The sequence below is a fragment of the Dicentrarchus labrax genome, unplaced genomic scaffold, assembly GCF_905237075.1.
Source record: "Dicentrarchus labrax unplaced genomic scaffold, dlabrax2021, whole genome shotgun sequence".
NCBI classification, from domain to species: domain Eukaryota; kingdom Metazoa; phylum Chordata; class Actinopteri; family Moronidae; genus Dicentrarchus; species Dicentrarchus labrax.
In genome coordinates this window covers 26,563,254-26,577,373 of record NW_026136702.1, presented here as the reverse complement: position 1 = coordinate 26,577,373, position 14,120 = coordinate 26,563,254, and the positions used below count along the sequence as shown (strand labels likewise).

Here is a 14,120-nt window from a genome sequence, read left to right as displayed (position 1 = left end):
GCTTTGCCATCACTGAGTGAATGTGTGTGAAAGGGTGAATGTGGCATGTAGTGTAAAAGCACTTTGAGTGGTCGGAAGACTAGAAAGGCGCTATACAAGAACAGGTCCATTTACCATTTACCATTTATTGCCTTGGAGAGATAGATGAGTTATGTGTGCTTTGATATATGTGTGTGTATGTTGAGCCGTGCTTGGATGTGGTTTGGTGTGTTTGATAGACCACAGGATGATCAGATCAGGTTCAGCCATTAATAATTCATGTCATGCCCATTATAATCATAGTCGCCCTTCTTTCCCCACCATCTTACATCACCTTCTTCTATATAGGAACTATAAGTTTGGAGACTGGACTTCCAATATTGTGTTGAGTGTTTAATTAGATGATTTCATACATTTGCTGTATAATGATTGTTAGAGGTTTCAGGTGTAGTGTGCTGTAAATGTCCAGTAGAGGGAAGTATCTACCCAATTTACCATGTGAGGTGAGATCTTACAAAGGAAACCGTTGATTCTTATTGAGGAAGGCCATCATAGTGTCTCTTTAAATAATCAAACCAGTCATGCTATGCCTGAAATATTGCAGCTTCTGAAGACGAACATTGTATTTCTGAAGTGAGGGAATAACTATTCATCAGTGCCTGATGCTTTAATCTCCTCGGCACAGCAGGGGGCAGCAGTAGCCAAAAAATATGCTACTGTGAGCTCATCTTTTTTTTTCTCGCTACACAGTCTTCAGGTACACAGGTATTGTGTCCAGCTTTATAAGTTGCAATTCCAGTATTAAAACAGCAGTGAATGAATGAGGGACCACTGGGAGTGGACAGGATATGAGGGAAAGTGAAAGTCTTCATTGGCCAGTGGAGCTGAAATTATGAAGTTAACTGTTTGCTTGGTCAAACGGCCAGAATCAACATCACTATAGAAACAAAATCAGTAGAAGATTGGCGGTTCGATCCCAGGCTCCTTATAGTCCCCATGTCAAAGTGTACTTGGGCAAGATACAAACCAGGTGTCATTTGTGGGCAAGATACTTAGTACTGATGAGCCTGTGCATGAATGTGTGTGAGTGGGTGAATGGTAGTGGTAAGAAAACTATGCAATTAATTCTAAACCACCTTGGCGGAGGATGTTGCTCTCTGAGTACACTTCTAATTATGTATGAGATACTTGAAGTGCCCCTTTAAGTTAAGATATAGGCCACCATACTGGTGAGGATGCGTGAGGTGCAGCTAATATACCAAGAAAATGTACTGTTACTGTACATGTGGTGTGGCCATAGTCCTGGAGCAGGTGGCACCATGCTCCTGTAACTGAAGTAGACACTGAGATGATTAATTAATTAGTTGATAAACAAAAAAAACAAAAAAAACAGCAACAATTTCTAGTCCCTGATTACAACTTCAGCAGTGCTTTTCCAATGATGAAATTAGATTTACTGGTGTATGGAAGTCTTTATAAGTAATCTATGTTGTTGAGGTGATTACTGGATATGTCTGAGGTTTAGAGATAAAGAGGAATGTAATGTATTCTAATCTTCTGATACCGATACCAGTGTGTTAAAAAAAAAAGAGGAAAAAAATCATACTAGGCCTGCATGACTGTGATACAGGGGCGGACTGGGACAATAATTCAGGACGGGAATTTTGATATCATCCCAGGCCACCACCACCCGTGTTGCCGCCACTACTGTTTAATGTCTGACCTGCTCCCTCACTGACAAACATGTCAGTTATTTTACAGCACTTCGCTGATCTGTGGTCAGTGCTTCTAGCTTTTAGCCTCTCCCTCTCTGCTCCACCTTTCCTCTTGGGCTGTCGATCTCGCTCCATTTTTCAAGCATGTAGAACGACAGGTGAGGGAGGAGGGAGGAAGGGGGCGGGGGCGCACCTTGGTGTGTGTCTGCCTGCAGTGCTGTGACAGAGAGCCTCAGACAAAGAGAGGAGGGGGTGTGTTTGTGCCCAACGTTGCTGCTCAGTGTGTGTGAGCTTCAGCGAAAACCGCAACAGCAGTTGCCGATTGGCAGTACAGCGCAACTGTTTTAAGAGCGGCGAAGAAGAACTGTTGCAGAGCTTACGGAGCTAGCGGAGCTACCCAGTAGATAGATTCCTATTTCTAATAAATTACGTGGTATCGGATCGGTGCCTGGACTTCAGTACTCGCCGATACCGATGCCAGCATTTTCGGCAGTATCGGAGGCATTCCCGATACTGGTATCGGAATCAGAACAACTCTAGAAAACAGTCAACATGCTCTTTACTACTGCAGTATTTACTACTGCATTATTGGGTTTATTTTCATATTTCTTTATGAAAAAAAAAAAATATGGATCGCAGCTAAGGACTACTCTCCTTTTGTCCTGGATTTTCCTCATTATCAGAGCAGTAAAACGTTTTTGACTGTATTAAAGTGTCCCTTTATTTTACTAAATCAATATTTTTTATTTTAGATATGTCAAGCTCCTGGGGCTGTTGTATTAAACATTCCTTATTTTTAAATGAAACACTACACCGATCAGCCATAACATTCTGACCACTTGGGCAGCCTGGTGGTGCACTGTGTGTTCTGACACCTTTCAATCAGAACCAGCATTAATTTAAGAGTTTGAGCTACAGGAGCTCGTCTGTTGGATCGGACCACAAGGGCCAGCCTTCACTTCCCACGTGCATCAATTACCCTTGGCCCCCCATGATCCTGTCTCCGGTTTACCACTTTTCCTTCCTTGGAGCACTTTTGATAGGTACTGACCTCTGCAGACCGGGAACACCCCACAAGAGCTGCAGGTTTGGAGATGCTTTGTCCCAGTCGTCTAGCCATCACAATTTGGCCTCTGCTTCTAACACATCAACTTTGAGGACAAAATGTTCACTTGCTGCCTAATATATCCCACCCACTGACAGTGGTCATAATATCTTGGCTGATTGGTGTATTTACAGTTGCTGTAGTTCTCTTACTGTATGTCTCGTTTCATGTCTCCGCAGACTGTTCATACTGGGCTCTTATGACAGAGAAACCTATGTTCACTGCACCCTGGAGCTGAGCAGCCACCAGTGGAAGGAGAAGACTCGCAGCTCCATCAAACGGGTAAGTTCTTCTCCCTTTCAGCATCTGACTTTACTTTTCTTTCATCCTTGTTTTCCTTCCTATTCCTCTAGTTTAGGAACCATGTTTAAAGGCTTAGTGTGTAACACGGTGTCCTGAGATAACTTCTTTTATGAATTGGCGCTATACAAATAAAATTGAATTTAATTGAATTGAACATTTAGGAGGATTTATTGTCAGAAATGGAACATAATACGCATAGGAAATGAGGTTTTCATACCTTTTTAGACTGAGCCGTTTTTATCAACAGAGTGAGCAGGTCCTCTTCTATGGAATTTGCAATGTTAAACCACCATGTTTCTACAGTAGTCCAAAACGGACAAACCAAAAACTGACTCTAGATAGGGCCTTTTGCATTTTTTGTGAATTTCACGGCCACTGTAGTTTCCCCTTCATGCTTGGAAGGGGAAGGTGAAGCAAGGGAGTGGCAGTCTGCAACTACACCAGTAGATGCCACTAAATCCTTTACAATGGACCTTTTAAAGGTCCAGGAAACAAGTTTTAGAATTGTTTTTTTCCCCAAATCTATGTATACATTTAATTACAAAGGTTAATAGTTAAAAATGACCCAAAAACTCACCGTCAAAAATGCCATGCATGTCTATGTGTGTTAAATACAGTTAAAACCATGAATGTAATGCAGATGGTGTCGAGACCAAATACACATAAAAGATGGACGTTGCGTCTCCACTTCATACCTGTACAAAAATGAAACCAAAATATCTTGGATACGGCCGCTGCCATCTTTTGCTAAATAGTGCCAGAGTCTGTGCAGTAATGATTGGTGCCACAGTATCCAAGTCCTGCCCATACATCTGGCTGACTCAATCGTGAGCAGGACTCAGGTGTCAATCATGACTAAACCCCCTTTTTATAGCTGCAAACTAATTAAAACTAAACTAAAATGAACACTTAAACATACAAAAGCATGATAAGAACTACCTAAAATTAGGGTTTTTTTTTTTTTTTTTTTTTTTGGCCCGTGCCCCATCTGCTAAGAGGGAGCTTTATGACCTATACTGCAGTCAGTCACCAGGGGGCGATCAAGATGTTTTGGCTTCACTTTTGTTGAGCTGTCATGTCGCCCATCTTTATATATGTCAATGGGATGAATCCTCGTGACTTAAAAATGAATCGTAGTGAACAATGTAAAAGTAAGACAGGAATCCCACACCAATGACCCAAACTGACTACAGCATAGCAGCATCACCATCTTCCACCCAATAACGGAACACTGATTGAGTATCAACAAAATGAGACTGGTTCATGTCCCAATACTCACTTTGTGTATTTCATTCAGATCTCTGTAGAGCAACTGAGAGATGGCAAATGCTGTGTAATGTTAATCTTCTACTCAAAGAGCTGTAACAGTAAGATATGTGTTGGTAGCAAATATAATACAACAACTCAACTCAATTCAATTTAAATTCTATTTTATTTATATAGCGCCAATTCATAACAGAAGTTATCTCAGGACACTTTTCAGATAGAGCAGGTCTAGACCGAACTCCTTATAACATTTACAGAGACCCAACAGTACCACCATGAGCAACTGCCATTTCACAATATTCATTTAGAAATATTCACCTGTTGCTGAGTGCTACCAGTATACCAGAAGTATAACAACAACACTTTCTCTGTAAATGCAATTGGACACCTTGTCTTATTGACACATTAATACAAGCTTATTTTCATCTTCCTTCCACTGATGAAATTGTCCCATTGTTGACATTTTGAGTGGCAAAGAAATTTTCAAGCCCCTCCGGCAAACCTTTTCTAATTGCTGCAATTTAGAGATATTACAGTTATCACATCAGGCCTGTTTGGAGGTGACTAATGACCGTTTTAGAGTGAAATGTCAGCCCTAATTACTGGCTCTGGCTCCAGCAAGGCCTGATGCAGCTATCCTCACCACACACCTCTGAATGACATTTGCGATGGCTCAAAGATTATTTGTGTTCTGTTGAGCAGTAATTGTCCTGCACTGTTCTTTCACATAATGTTTAATGACTTTGGAGGAGTTGAAGCTCCACCCAGCAGAGGGCAGTCAAATATCAGGGCTTCTTGTCAAGGAGGGGAGGGGAAAAAAATCATTTTTCTTCTTTTCTTTTCTTCTCTCATTACAAAATGGCAGCTCATTGTACATTTGTTAAATAGGCGACCTATGTTTTCATTAAATTTTATTTATATAAAATTTTAAGAGAAGTTATCTGAGGACACTTTTCACATAATGCTTTCTTAGTTATGTGTGTTTCTATTTTATAGTACAGTAGTTCAAGGTTAATATTTAGTTTGCAATAAAAATTTACAAAAATAAAAATTTCAGTTTATTTATTAAAAATGTAATTCATTATAGAATGTAATACTCCTCAAATCAAGTTTACTAAGACACGTGTGGTCAGTTTTCATTATTTTTTTTCAGCTTTTCGAAAATAACTGTGCTTATCATATCTATTGTGGCAGACAGGATACATTTTTCTGCAATAGTGTGGGGCTGTTTCTCATTTTTATGAAAGCCATCATTTAATCTTCTTTGCCTTCCCTTGAAAGAAATCCAGTGGTTAATATGCCAACTCGAGATGAAGGTTTTCCAAATGTCTTAGTTTTGTCGGCTTTAAACTCTCAATTGCTTGAGTTTTGCTGCATATAACACACATCGGCCGTGCTTCCTGGTTTGGATTGGAACAATTAACATAACCATATTGCCTTGCCCCTGATTCTGTCTTCTCAGTAGGAGGATCTCACTTGATCCCTCAACCCTTCCATCTGTGCCATCATCAGGGGGTTGAACGTGACCGGTAGTTTGGTTAACGTTCACTGTAGTCTGGTTTTAGCTGGGGCTTTGTTTTTATTGCCAACTTGGAGTCACTTTACCGTTTCCCTCTCGGTCTGTTTGGCTAATGTTAGAATAGTCTGGACTCTAGCATGGCCTTTCTAGTAAAGCATCCATATATTGTGGCTGGCTTCAGAATCTCAGGGTTCCCATTTGTCCTGGAAAAACGTGGAATACCTGAAAAATTAGACTAGTTTTCTAATCATTGAAATACCTGCAAATAATCTATGTTGTCCTGGAACTTTTCAATTGTATTTCAACCCCTCATTCAGATTGCGTACGTACACTTGGGTGCATATTTTGTTTGAAAGTCCACTGTTGGTAGGAGGAGCTACCTGTACTGTCAAGAAATCTCTTGAAAAATGTCCTGCAAAGGTCCTGGAAAAGGATTTCTTATTTGGGAACCCTGGAATCTGTATTATTATTATTATTATTATTATTATTATTATTATTATTAGTATGTCGGAAACCGTGAGTGTGGTAGAAATACTGGCAAGCTCTCTCATGTGACTCAAAGGTGTTTGACAGATCTAGATCTAAAAATAATGTTTAAAAATTCAATCCAAATAAAATCTCCTGCAAACTGTGACCCAATCTCAGTGCTGTGAAAGTGCTACACAACAAAAATACAGTTGTCGCACATGCACACCTTACATTTATGCAAACGCAAATAAAGAACTGGTCAGTTTAAGGTGCAGGCAGCAATCCAATAAGTAATGAATATGTGAACCATACCACCCCAACACTCAACCAATATAGGCATCAGCACAGTCCGCTTCAAGTGGACCCACTTCAAAGCACTTGTATCCCTTTTTTGTTAATATACGCATGAAAATGCAGATTCACGGTGGCATTTGAGCCAGATTTATCAGACTTCTCCAGCCTGCATGTCCCCAGCAGGACTCTGTAGTAAGGATTAAAGGCTGTACCATCTGGAAAAGGTCAATCGCCATCTTTCTCCCTCTCTCCTTTTTTCCCTGAAGATTGCGAGAAAAAAGCTTCCCTTATGAAAACAGGCGCTTGTCTCATGTATGCTAATGCTTTTCATTACATTTGAATATTCCCTCATTTGAACCATTGTGAGCCAATTGCTCTTGCTTTTCACTGCACCATGTGTCCATCTTCCTTATGGGAGACCTGCTCTCACCAGGAAGGGCCCTTGTTCTGTGTTCAACGTGCATTTCAGGGCTGATTTAAAATCTCTATCTTTCAGGTGCATATCACAGTTTAGTTTCTGGTTCCACACACAATAGAAAGTCACCATACCAGTTTTGAATAAGCCTGAGAGAGACAGGCTGGTTTTTAATGAGCTATTCACATTCACATTCACAGGCATTCTGTTTGCTCAGTTTAGTTTTCAATTACCAAATATTATTTATCCACCTCATATATGGTGCTCATATATTTGATGTTTGCTAGGTAGGTCAGTTCTTTTTTGTATTTCCGATTGCTTTATGATTTGTGTTTTGAACAGTAGCTCTTTCTTCTTCTCTTTCTTTTCTAGGAAACATGACTTTGGTTCAGTTAGTCACAGACAGACAAAATCCTTTTGCTGGGGACTAAAGTAGCATTTTTCCCACTGGAAACTTGGGCATTCTATTATAAAAATAAAAACATACATTAAAAAGAAGGAACATTTCAAAAATGTCTGTATTACACTGCAATAGCACTGAACAAACACTTTTCCAAAAGACAGTAGATCACAATAGTCTATAAAACTGAAAAGCATCTCTTATACTATAAAACTGAAAATACAAAATAAATATGATAATAAAATCGAACACACAACCTTCCGATTAAGGAACAACCTGCTCTGCCTCTGAGCCACAGCCGCCAGCCACATAGCAGTGTTTTAAACTTTAACACAGGACTAGATTTTAGTGGTGTGCTCTTAATACTGTGACAGTTTTCCTAAAATTCTAATTTAATATAATGCAACACATTGCACTATACCGCCAGATTCTTGCAAAGACACAGCCCTAGTATTAAGCAGTAAAATCAGCAAGTTCTATTGAAAACACAACATCTACTATCTCGAGTCACAAACAGTATGTTTAAGTTAGGGGCACAGTTTTATTTTAGCCAAACATTATTCACTGGAGTATTCATCCATCGTAAAGTTCTCTCTACCAAAGCCAGCATCCTAAACCACTTTGTGCCTTTTCTTCTCATTTACATTTATACTCACAAACACTTGTCCTTAAGCTGCCCTCAAGACAACATCTGAGGAAGGCTGAGGTCATTAAAGGCCACTGGTTTGACTTGGTGTCTTCTCTTTATCCCTTTTGTAAGCTTTCTGCTTTTTTTTTTTTTTTGCTTGATTGTGAGACACTTACAATAAAGAATGATCCAATAGAGCTAGACCGATTACATTTTTTAAAAATGTAATGAATAATTATTGATATATTACAGATATATTGTATTTGTGTATGATTTATTTTCGGGTGATTATACACCTAAGACAACATACCATGAATATTACACACAAGTTTTAGACTTAAATATTATACATATAAAAAAGTTATCTCTTTGGTCCTATAGTTTATGCTTGTTTGTAAGCAATGTATGTCAGGAAGATATGGAAGGTGACTAGTCCTTGATGGGAATCTGCATCTGGCAGGTGTTCCAAAGAATTTCTTAGCGACAAGGCCATAACTACAATTGAAGATACTGGGCATTTGGGCAATCTGGGTGGAGTTCCATGTTACAATTTAAACATGGACATTTTGTATTTTGTGGACAGATTCCACTAATTGTATGCGCAGTACATTTAAATTTGACTTATTTTAGACTAACAGAAATAAATATAATGCAGATGTTGTTTCCTCACCAAAATTTGATCCTTGGAAGCATAAAATATCATGAAAATGTGGCACATGTGAAGTTATTTCTTTTGTAAAAATACCCAATTTCTGGGATAGTAGGATTCACTTTCTTGTTGCTCATCCATATAACCTTTTGTGAAAACCTTTTGGGTTGTGTAGAATGGGTAAGACAGAAACACTATTTGAATGTTTGAGTTTTAGTTAATTTTGATATTTGTTTGCATTTCATGGACTTAACACATATGTTATGTTATGTATTGTAATTGTATGCTAATTTCAGTTCATTTAACATCAGACTTTTTATATTGTTAAATGTAAGAGGCACACAAAAAGCTGAAATAACATCTAAAATTTCTGATTTGAGGGCGCACAGTAGCAAAAAGTTCTTCTTTGAATAGTGCTGTTTAATTTCTAGTCTCAACTTTGAGCATTTTGGCCTTTGAGGTGACACTGTGCTCGTAGCTGAATGGATTCTCCTTCATCATATTTGTAACCAGAGAAAGGTCCCTTTATCTCCGCTGCCTCCCATTGGTCAGTGTTTACTTCAGCTACTTCATTGTGCTGTGTGTGTGCTTGCATCTACACAGCATGGACCACCTGTGAACTGGTTAAATGAAGCCCTGTTCCATTATAGAGTTTCCGTTACAGAGATTGGCTGGCTGTGTTTTTTTTTTTTATTACTCATTTATGGTGTGTTGAGGTTGGGGGGAGGGGGGGGGGGGACTCTGTCAGGCGTGTTTGCACATCTGCCCTGTCGATTCCATCCTCGGCCCTGAGTGCTGATGCTTGCTGACAGCTTGACTGAAGGGATATACGACGTGTGTTTGTGCACACATACACTACAGCTCAACATGTTGTTGTGTAACAGTGGTTGCACTCGGTGGGTGGCTTTGTGTGTGAAAGAACGTGTGTGTTTACGGCTGTATAAGGCTGTATGTTCCTCTGGATGGTGTGTGTGGTCAGTCTCATGGCCCTGAGCCCAAAATCATCCAGTTTCCCAGACTTGAAAGAAGGCACAGTGATCTGTTCCAGCAGCATGTAACCTCAGTGATTAGGAGGTCAGAGTGTAGAGGAAATATGGACAGCTTCTCATCAGATGTCTTATTCTGTTTGGCTTCTGAGCACACAGGGTTAGACCAATATAACGGCCAGACATTTGCCTTCAGTTCAAAAATATGTGACAGTGTGGATATGCTTTAGTTTGATTAATATCACACTTTCTTTGTCACCTTGAGGTACACTTTTCAATTGTTTAATTCAGTTTAAAAATGAATGACAAAAAAATTAATTGGCAAAATGATCACAGCAGAGTTTCAATTTGAACTCTTAATAATATAATATATTGCAATGTATTGAATCATAACCCCTGTAACGTGATACTTGTTGCCAGACTCTTGTAAATACACAGCCCTTGTTTGGGACTTATCTCAGTTTTTGCACTCGGGCTGTGTATTGGCAAGATTCAGATTTTGTGTTAAAAAGTAAGAATTTATGTGTTGTTGCTCTTCAAGCATTAAGAGATTTTACAATGAAACTGTGCCAAAGCAAAGGTAAAATACTGTAACCACTGCAACTTCAAAAGGACTGACGGCAGCTGTTATATGTCAGGATGTTCTTCATGGGTCTGTTGTTCAGTCATATCTTGAAAACAGACGAGAGTCTTGTCCACAGCTGTCACCTCAGGATCAGCCATGGCACTATTTTTTTTTATCGTCTACCAGTTTCGATTTCTTAGCCCCTCACACGGTAGTCAATACTCACTTCAGACGCACGCACGCACACACGCACACACGCACACACGCACAGCACCCCATTCTGTTGGTTGTTTGATGTTCCACTCAGGGTGTCTTTGTGTCTTTAATCTGCCCCGGACATCTGATGAAAGACAGTTGGGTGATGAGGAGGCTCTCTCTCTCTCTCTCTCTCTCTCTCACTCTCTCACTCACTCACTCACTCACTCACTCACTCACTCACTCACTCACTCACTCACTCTCTCTCTCTCTCTCTCTCTCTCTCTCTCTCTCTCTCTCTCCAACACACACACACACACACACACACACACACACACACACACACACACACACACACACACACACACAGACTACAACAGTGAGTCATCTAGTGTTCACAGGACCATTCTACTCAGGGTTTTTGGTGTAGAAGTAGGAGTAAACAATAGTCATGTATCACGGTATATTTAAATTTATAACAAATGCAAATACCTGTTTTTGGCTAACCATACAATTTAAATACTAATTTATTTTTTCTACTTTGAGGCCAACAAAAAATAAATTCTTAAAGACTGCTAGGGCAGATATTGATACTGGTGCCTGTACAATACCTTACTATGGGGAAAATAAACATATTTTGACAGTTTTATTGTTGTGAATTAAGTTTGTTAAATACATAAAGATGTTTTGACTCAACTACAATTGTACCTCTGTGGAGGAGGCTTTAAAACAGAATTTAGACCTTTGTGTTAGGAAATGCCCTTTAAATCCAGAAACTAGACAATGTGATTATGCTTTGTCCCTCCTTCAAAAAAAAAAAAAAAAACAAGGCTAAAACAGCATTATCAACATTCACATCCAGCAAAAAATCTAATGGTACCTCAGGGAGCCTATCACCGTTGTCATTTTTTGTCACGCACACATTGACCTGTGGCAAGTGACACATTCATCATCCATTTCCGCCTCGGCATGCCAATTAAATGGCCTGTTCTAATTCTGTTTGACAACGGCTGGCGATGCAGCGAAAAAGTAGATTAAAGACATGAGAGGTCTGTCCCACAAGCTGTTTGTTTCTAATCGCTTCTTCCATGGATCAATTCATCTCAGAGGAAACTCAATAGACCATCCGCTATGTGCATGACACACAGCGCCATAGCCATATTAGTTTTCTTGCTTTTTTCATTTAGAATGTTTTTTTATATTTTCTCGTCCTAGAGGCAGGCTCTCTCATTGGAGAGAAATAACCTGTAACTTGCTGCAAAGTGTCAAACGTGGCGCTCATAACTCCAAATAATGTCTACACTGATTTTTAGTTGGCCAGATTCAAAGCCATGGATACTTGTCAGTGTTTCTCACTGAAAATGTTCCTGTATCCAAATACAGTATGTGATAATATAAATATGTGAGTATGAATATGTTAAACCCTAACCCCTGAATATTTAGTTTTTTGTCCCTGTTATTTGTATTCATCAATCAATCAATGAAAGAGTCTTGTTGAACTTTTTGAGCATTTTAGCCTTAGAAACTTTCACTTTATATTAAACTGGTCACAATTAAATAGAATATTTAGGAAAATCACTAAACAAAAATATTATTTTACAAGTCTGGAATTGACAAATATTTTCCTAATCATTTCCATAGAAGGTTCCTAAAAAGATTTACATGATGTAATGTAATGTAATGCAAAATACAGGGAAAATGCTTTTGCTCAAGGTTATTTTTTATTGGTATTTAAAGTCATAAAAAATACAATTAAATAGTAAATCACAAATACAGTTAGATGAACACAGTGTTTTTAATTATTGCAGTTTAGTTCTATGATGGGGTCAGTAGTACCAAACTGCAATGTAAGTAGTGTCCATTTGTTCTATAAAGGTTAGAAATGGTTGCCACATAGCATAACATTTCTGAACATTCTACCCTCTTGTAGATTAGTGAATTTTCTCCAATGTCGAAAATTCTACTAAATTTCCACTGTCTTTTTGGGAAACTTAGGAGGATATTAATAGGAAATTATCATCTTGAAAAATAAAGCATTACCAAACATTGTGGCGTCACAATAAGAGCTTTGACCTTTTTTATGTACCTTGGATGGCATCCAACAGTGCAATCCACACAGTAAATTCTTGTTGGTTTAACAAACTCCCTTATAATCTTTGAGCAACTCAGAGATAGTACAGGCTCTTTAATTATTAAAATTACTCAGAATGCCCTTTCTTTCCATCTGGAAGGATCTGACAACTGACATGACGTAGGCTTGTCTGTTTTTCTTCTGCTGTGTCAGTGTTATTTAGAGTGATGGTAACCACTGAGTATATTTGCTGTTTCTACTTCTCCTCAGCAAAAATGATATTACATAGGTTGTATTGGACAGCAGTAAAGCCAAATTAAATAAAATAATTTATTTTCCTACTCCCCAACTCGCTGAGGGATGAGTGTTTGCTAGTCGGCTTTTTTGAATAGCTGTGTGTTAATGGGAGTTGAAAGGGCCAGTGGAGATGAGATGTTAATAACGCGGAGACCTGTAGCCTGTTTACCTATAGGCTGAAATTTGGTGAGAAACTGTGCAAATGTTAAATGAATGATAAGTAAATATTATGTGGTCAAGCGGGCAGAGTGCGCCTTAGAGGTTTCCATGAAGCAAAATGACACTTTGCAATCCCAGCATACAAAGCAACTGGCGAACTCACTGGGGAGGGAGATAGGCACAGTGTTTGTATGGCAGACAAGCACTTGTGTTCAAAAGACAGGAAAGACTGAAATGTCATCTTGATAATGAGGAAAATAGTGTTTTCCTCCTTTCTGAACCAGTGGTAGTAGTTTAGAATTTAGTTGTCATTTAATAAACTGGGATGATGCAACAGTCATGACAGATGATTATTTTTTAATGCCAGGACAATGACAGTGCTACAAAGAGGGACCGTGTGGGCGACCAAACCACTGTTGCTGTCCATACAAGTGCAAATTAGGCAAAGCACCTTTTTGTTTTCCTGTGTCTCCATAACAACTCCTTTGTTCTTAGTGCCTTTGAAACCTGCTTTCTATGATAAAAAGGTAACTTGAAAATTCAGATTAATCCACACAACAAAAACCAGCCCCAAAAGTGTGAAAGTAAACTTCATAGAAATACATGCCATCCACTGCTACATTGTACATCATCACTTTTTCTACAACATAATTGAGCTAAATTACCTTGTGCCACTCTGAAAGTATTGAGTCATTAATATCGGCCCATTATTCTGTGTTTGTGTTTAGATTGCAATATTTTCTGTATTGACATAGTGTAGATAGATGTGAATGCACCAATGCATTTGAGTACAAGTGTGGGTGGAGGTTTTAAATTAATGTGGAAATTGTCATGGTGTTACTGAGTTAATCATAAATGGATAAAAGAGCATCTGTGAGTATTGAAGGTGTCTCAAATGGGATGCCTAGAGTGAACTCGCATGTGTTTGAATTCATTAACGTCTATATATATCAGCAGCTACCCATTGTAGCTTAGTTTCCTCAACCACTGCCTTTAAGGTTGATTCAGAGTATGCACATTTAACCATTAAATGTTACACACACCCTCAATAAAATCAAATGCTGCTAGTTGTCTTCTCGTTTTGTAGATTTTATGTAGCGTAGCCA

At 38.8% G+C, this 14,120-nt stretch overlaps 1 protein-coding gene across 1 annotated transcript in view; it reads left to right on the top strand.

Annotated features, from left to right (window-relative positions):
• The window catches only part of pdzd8 (PDZ domain containing 8), a 43,874-nt gene that overhangs the window by 12,944 nt on the left and 16,810 nt on the right, over positions 1 to 14,120 (top strand). The window contains exon 3 of the mRNA XM_051422814.1: positions 2,979 to 3,081. Within this exon, the coding sequence (XP_051278774.1) occupies positions 2,979 to 3,081 (103 nt within the window). The remainder of the gene's footprint in view (positions 1 to 2,978; positions 3,082 to 14,120) is intronic.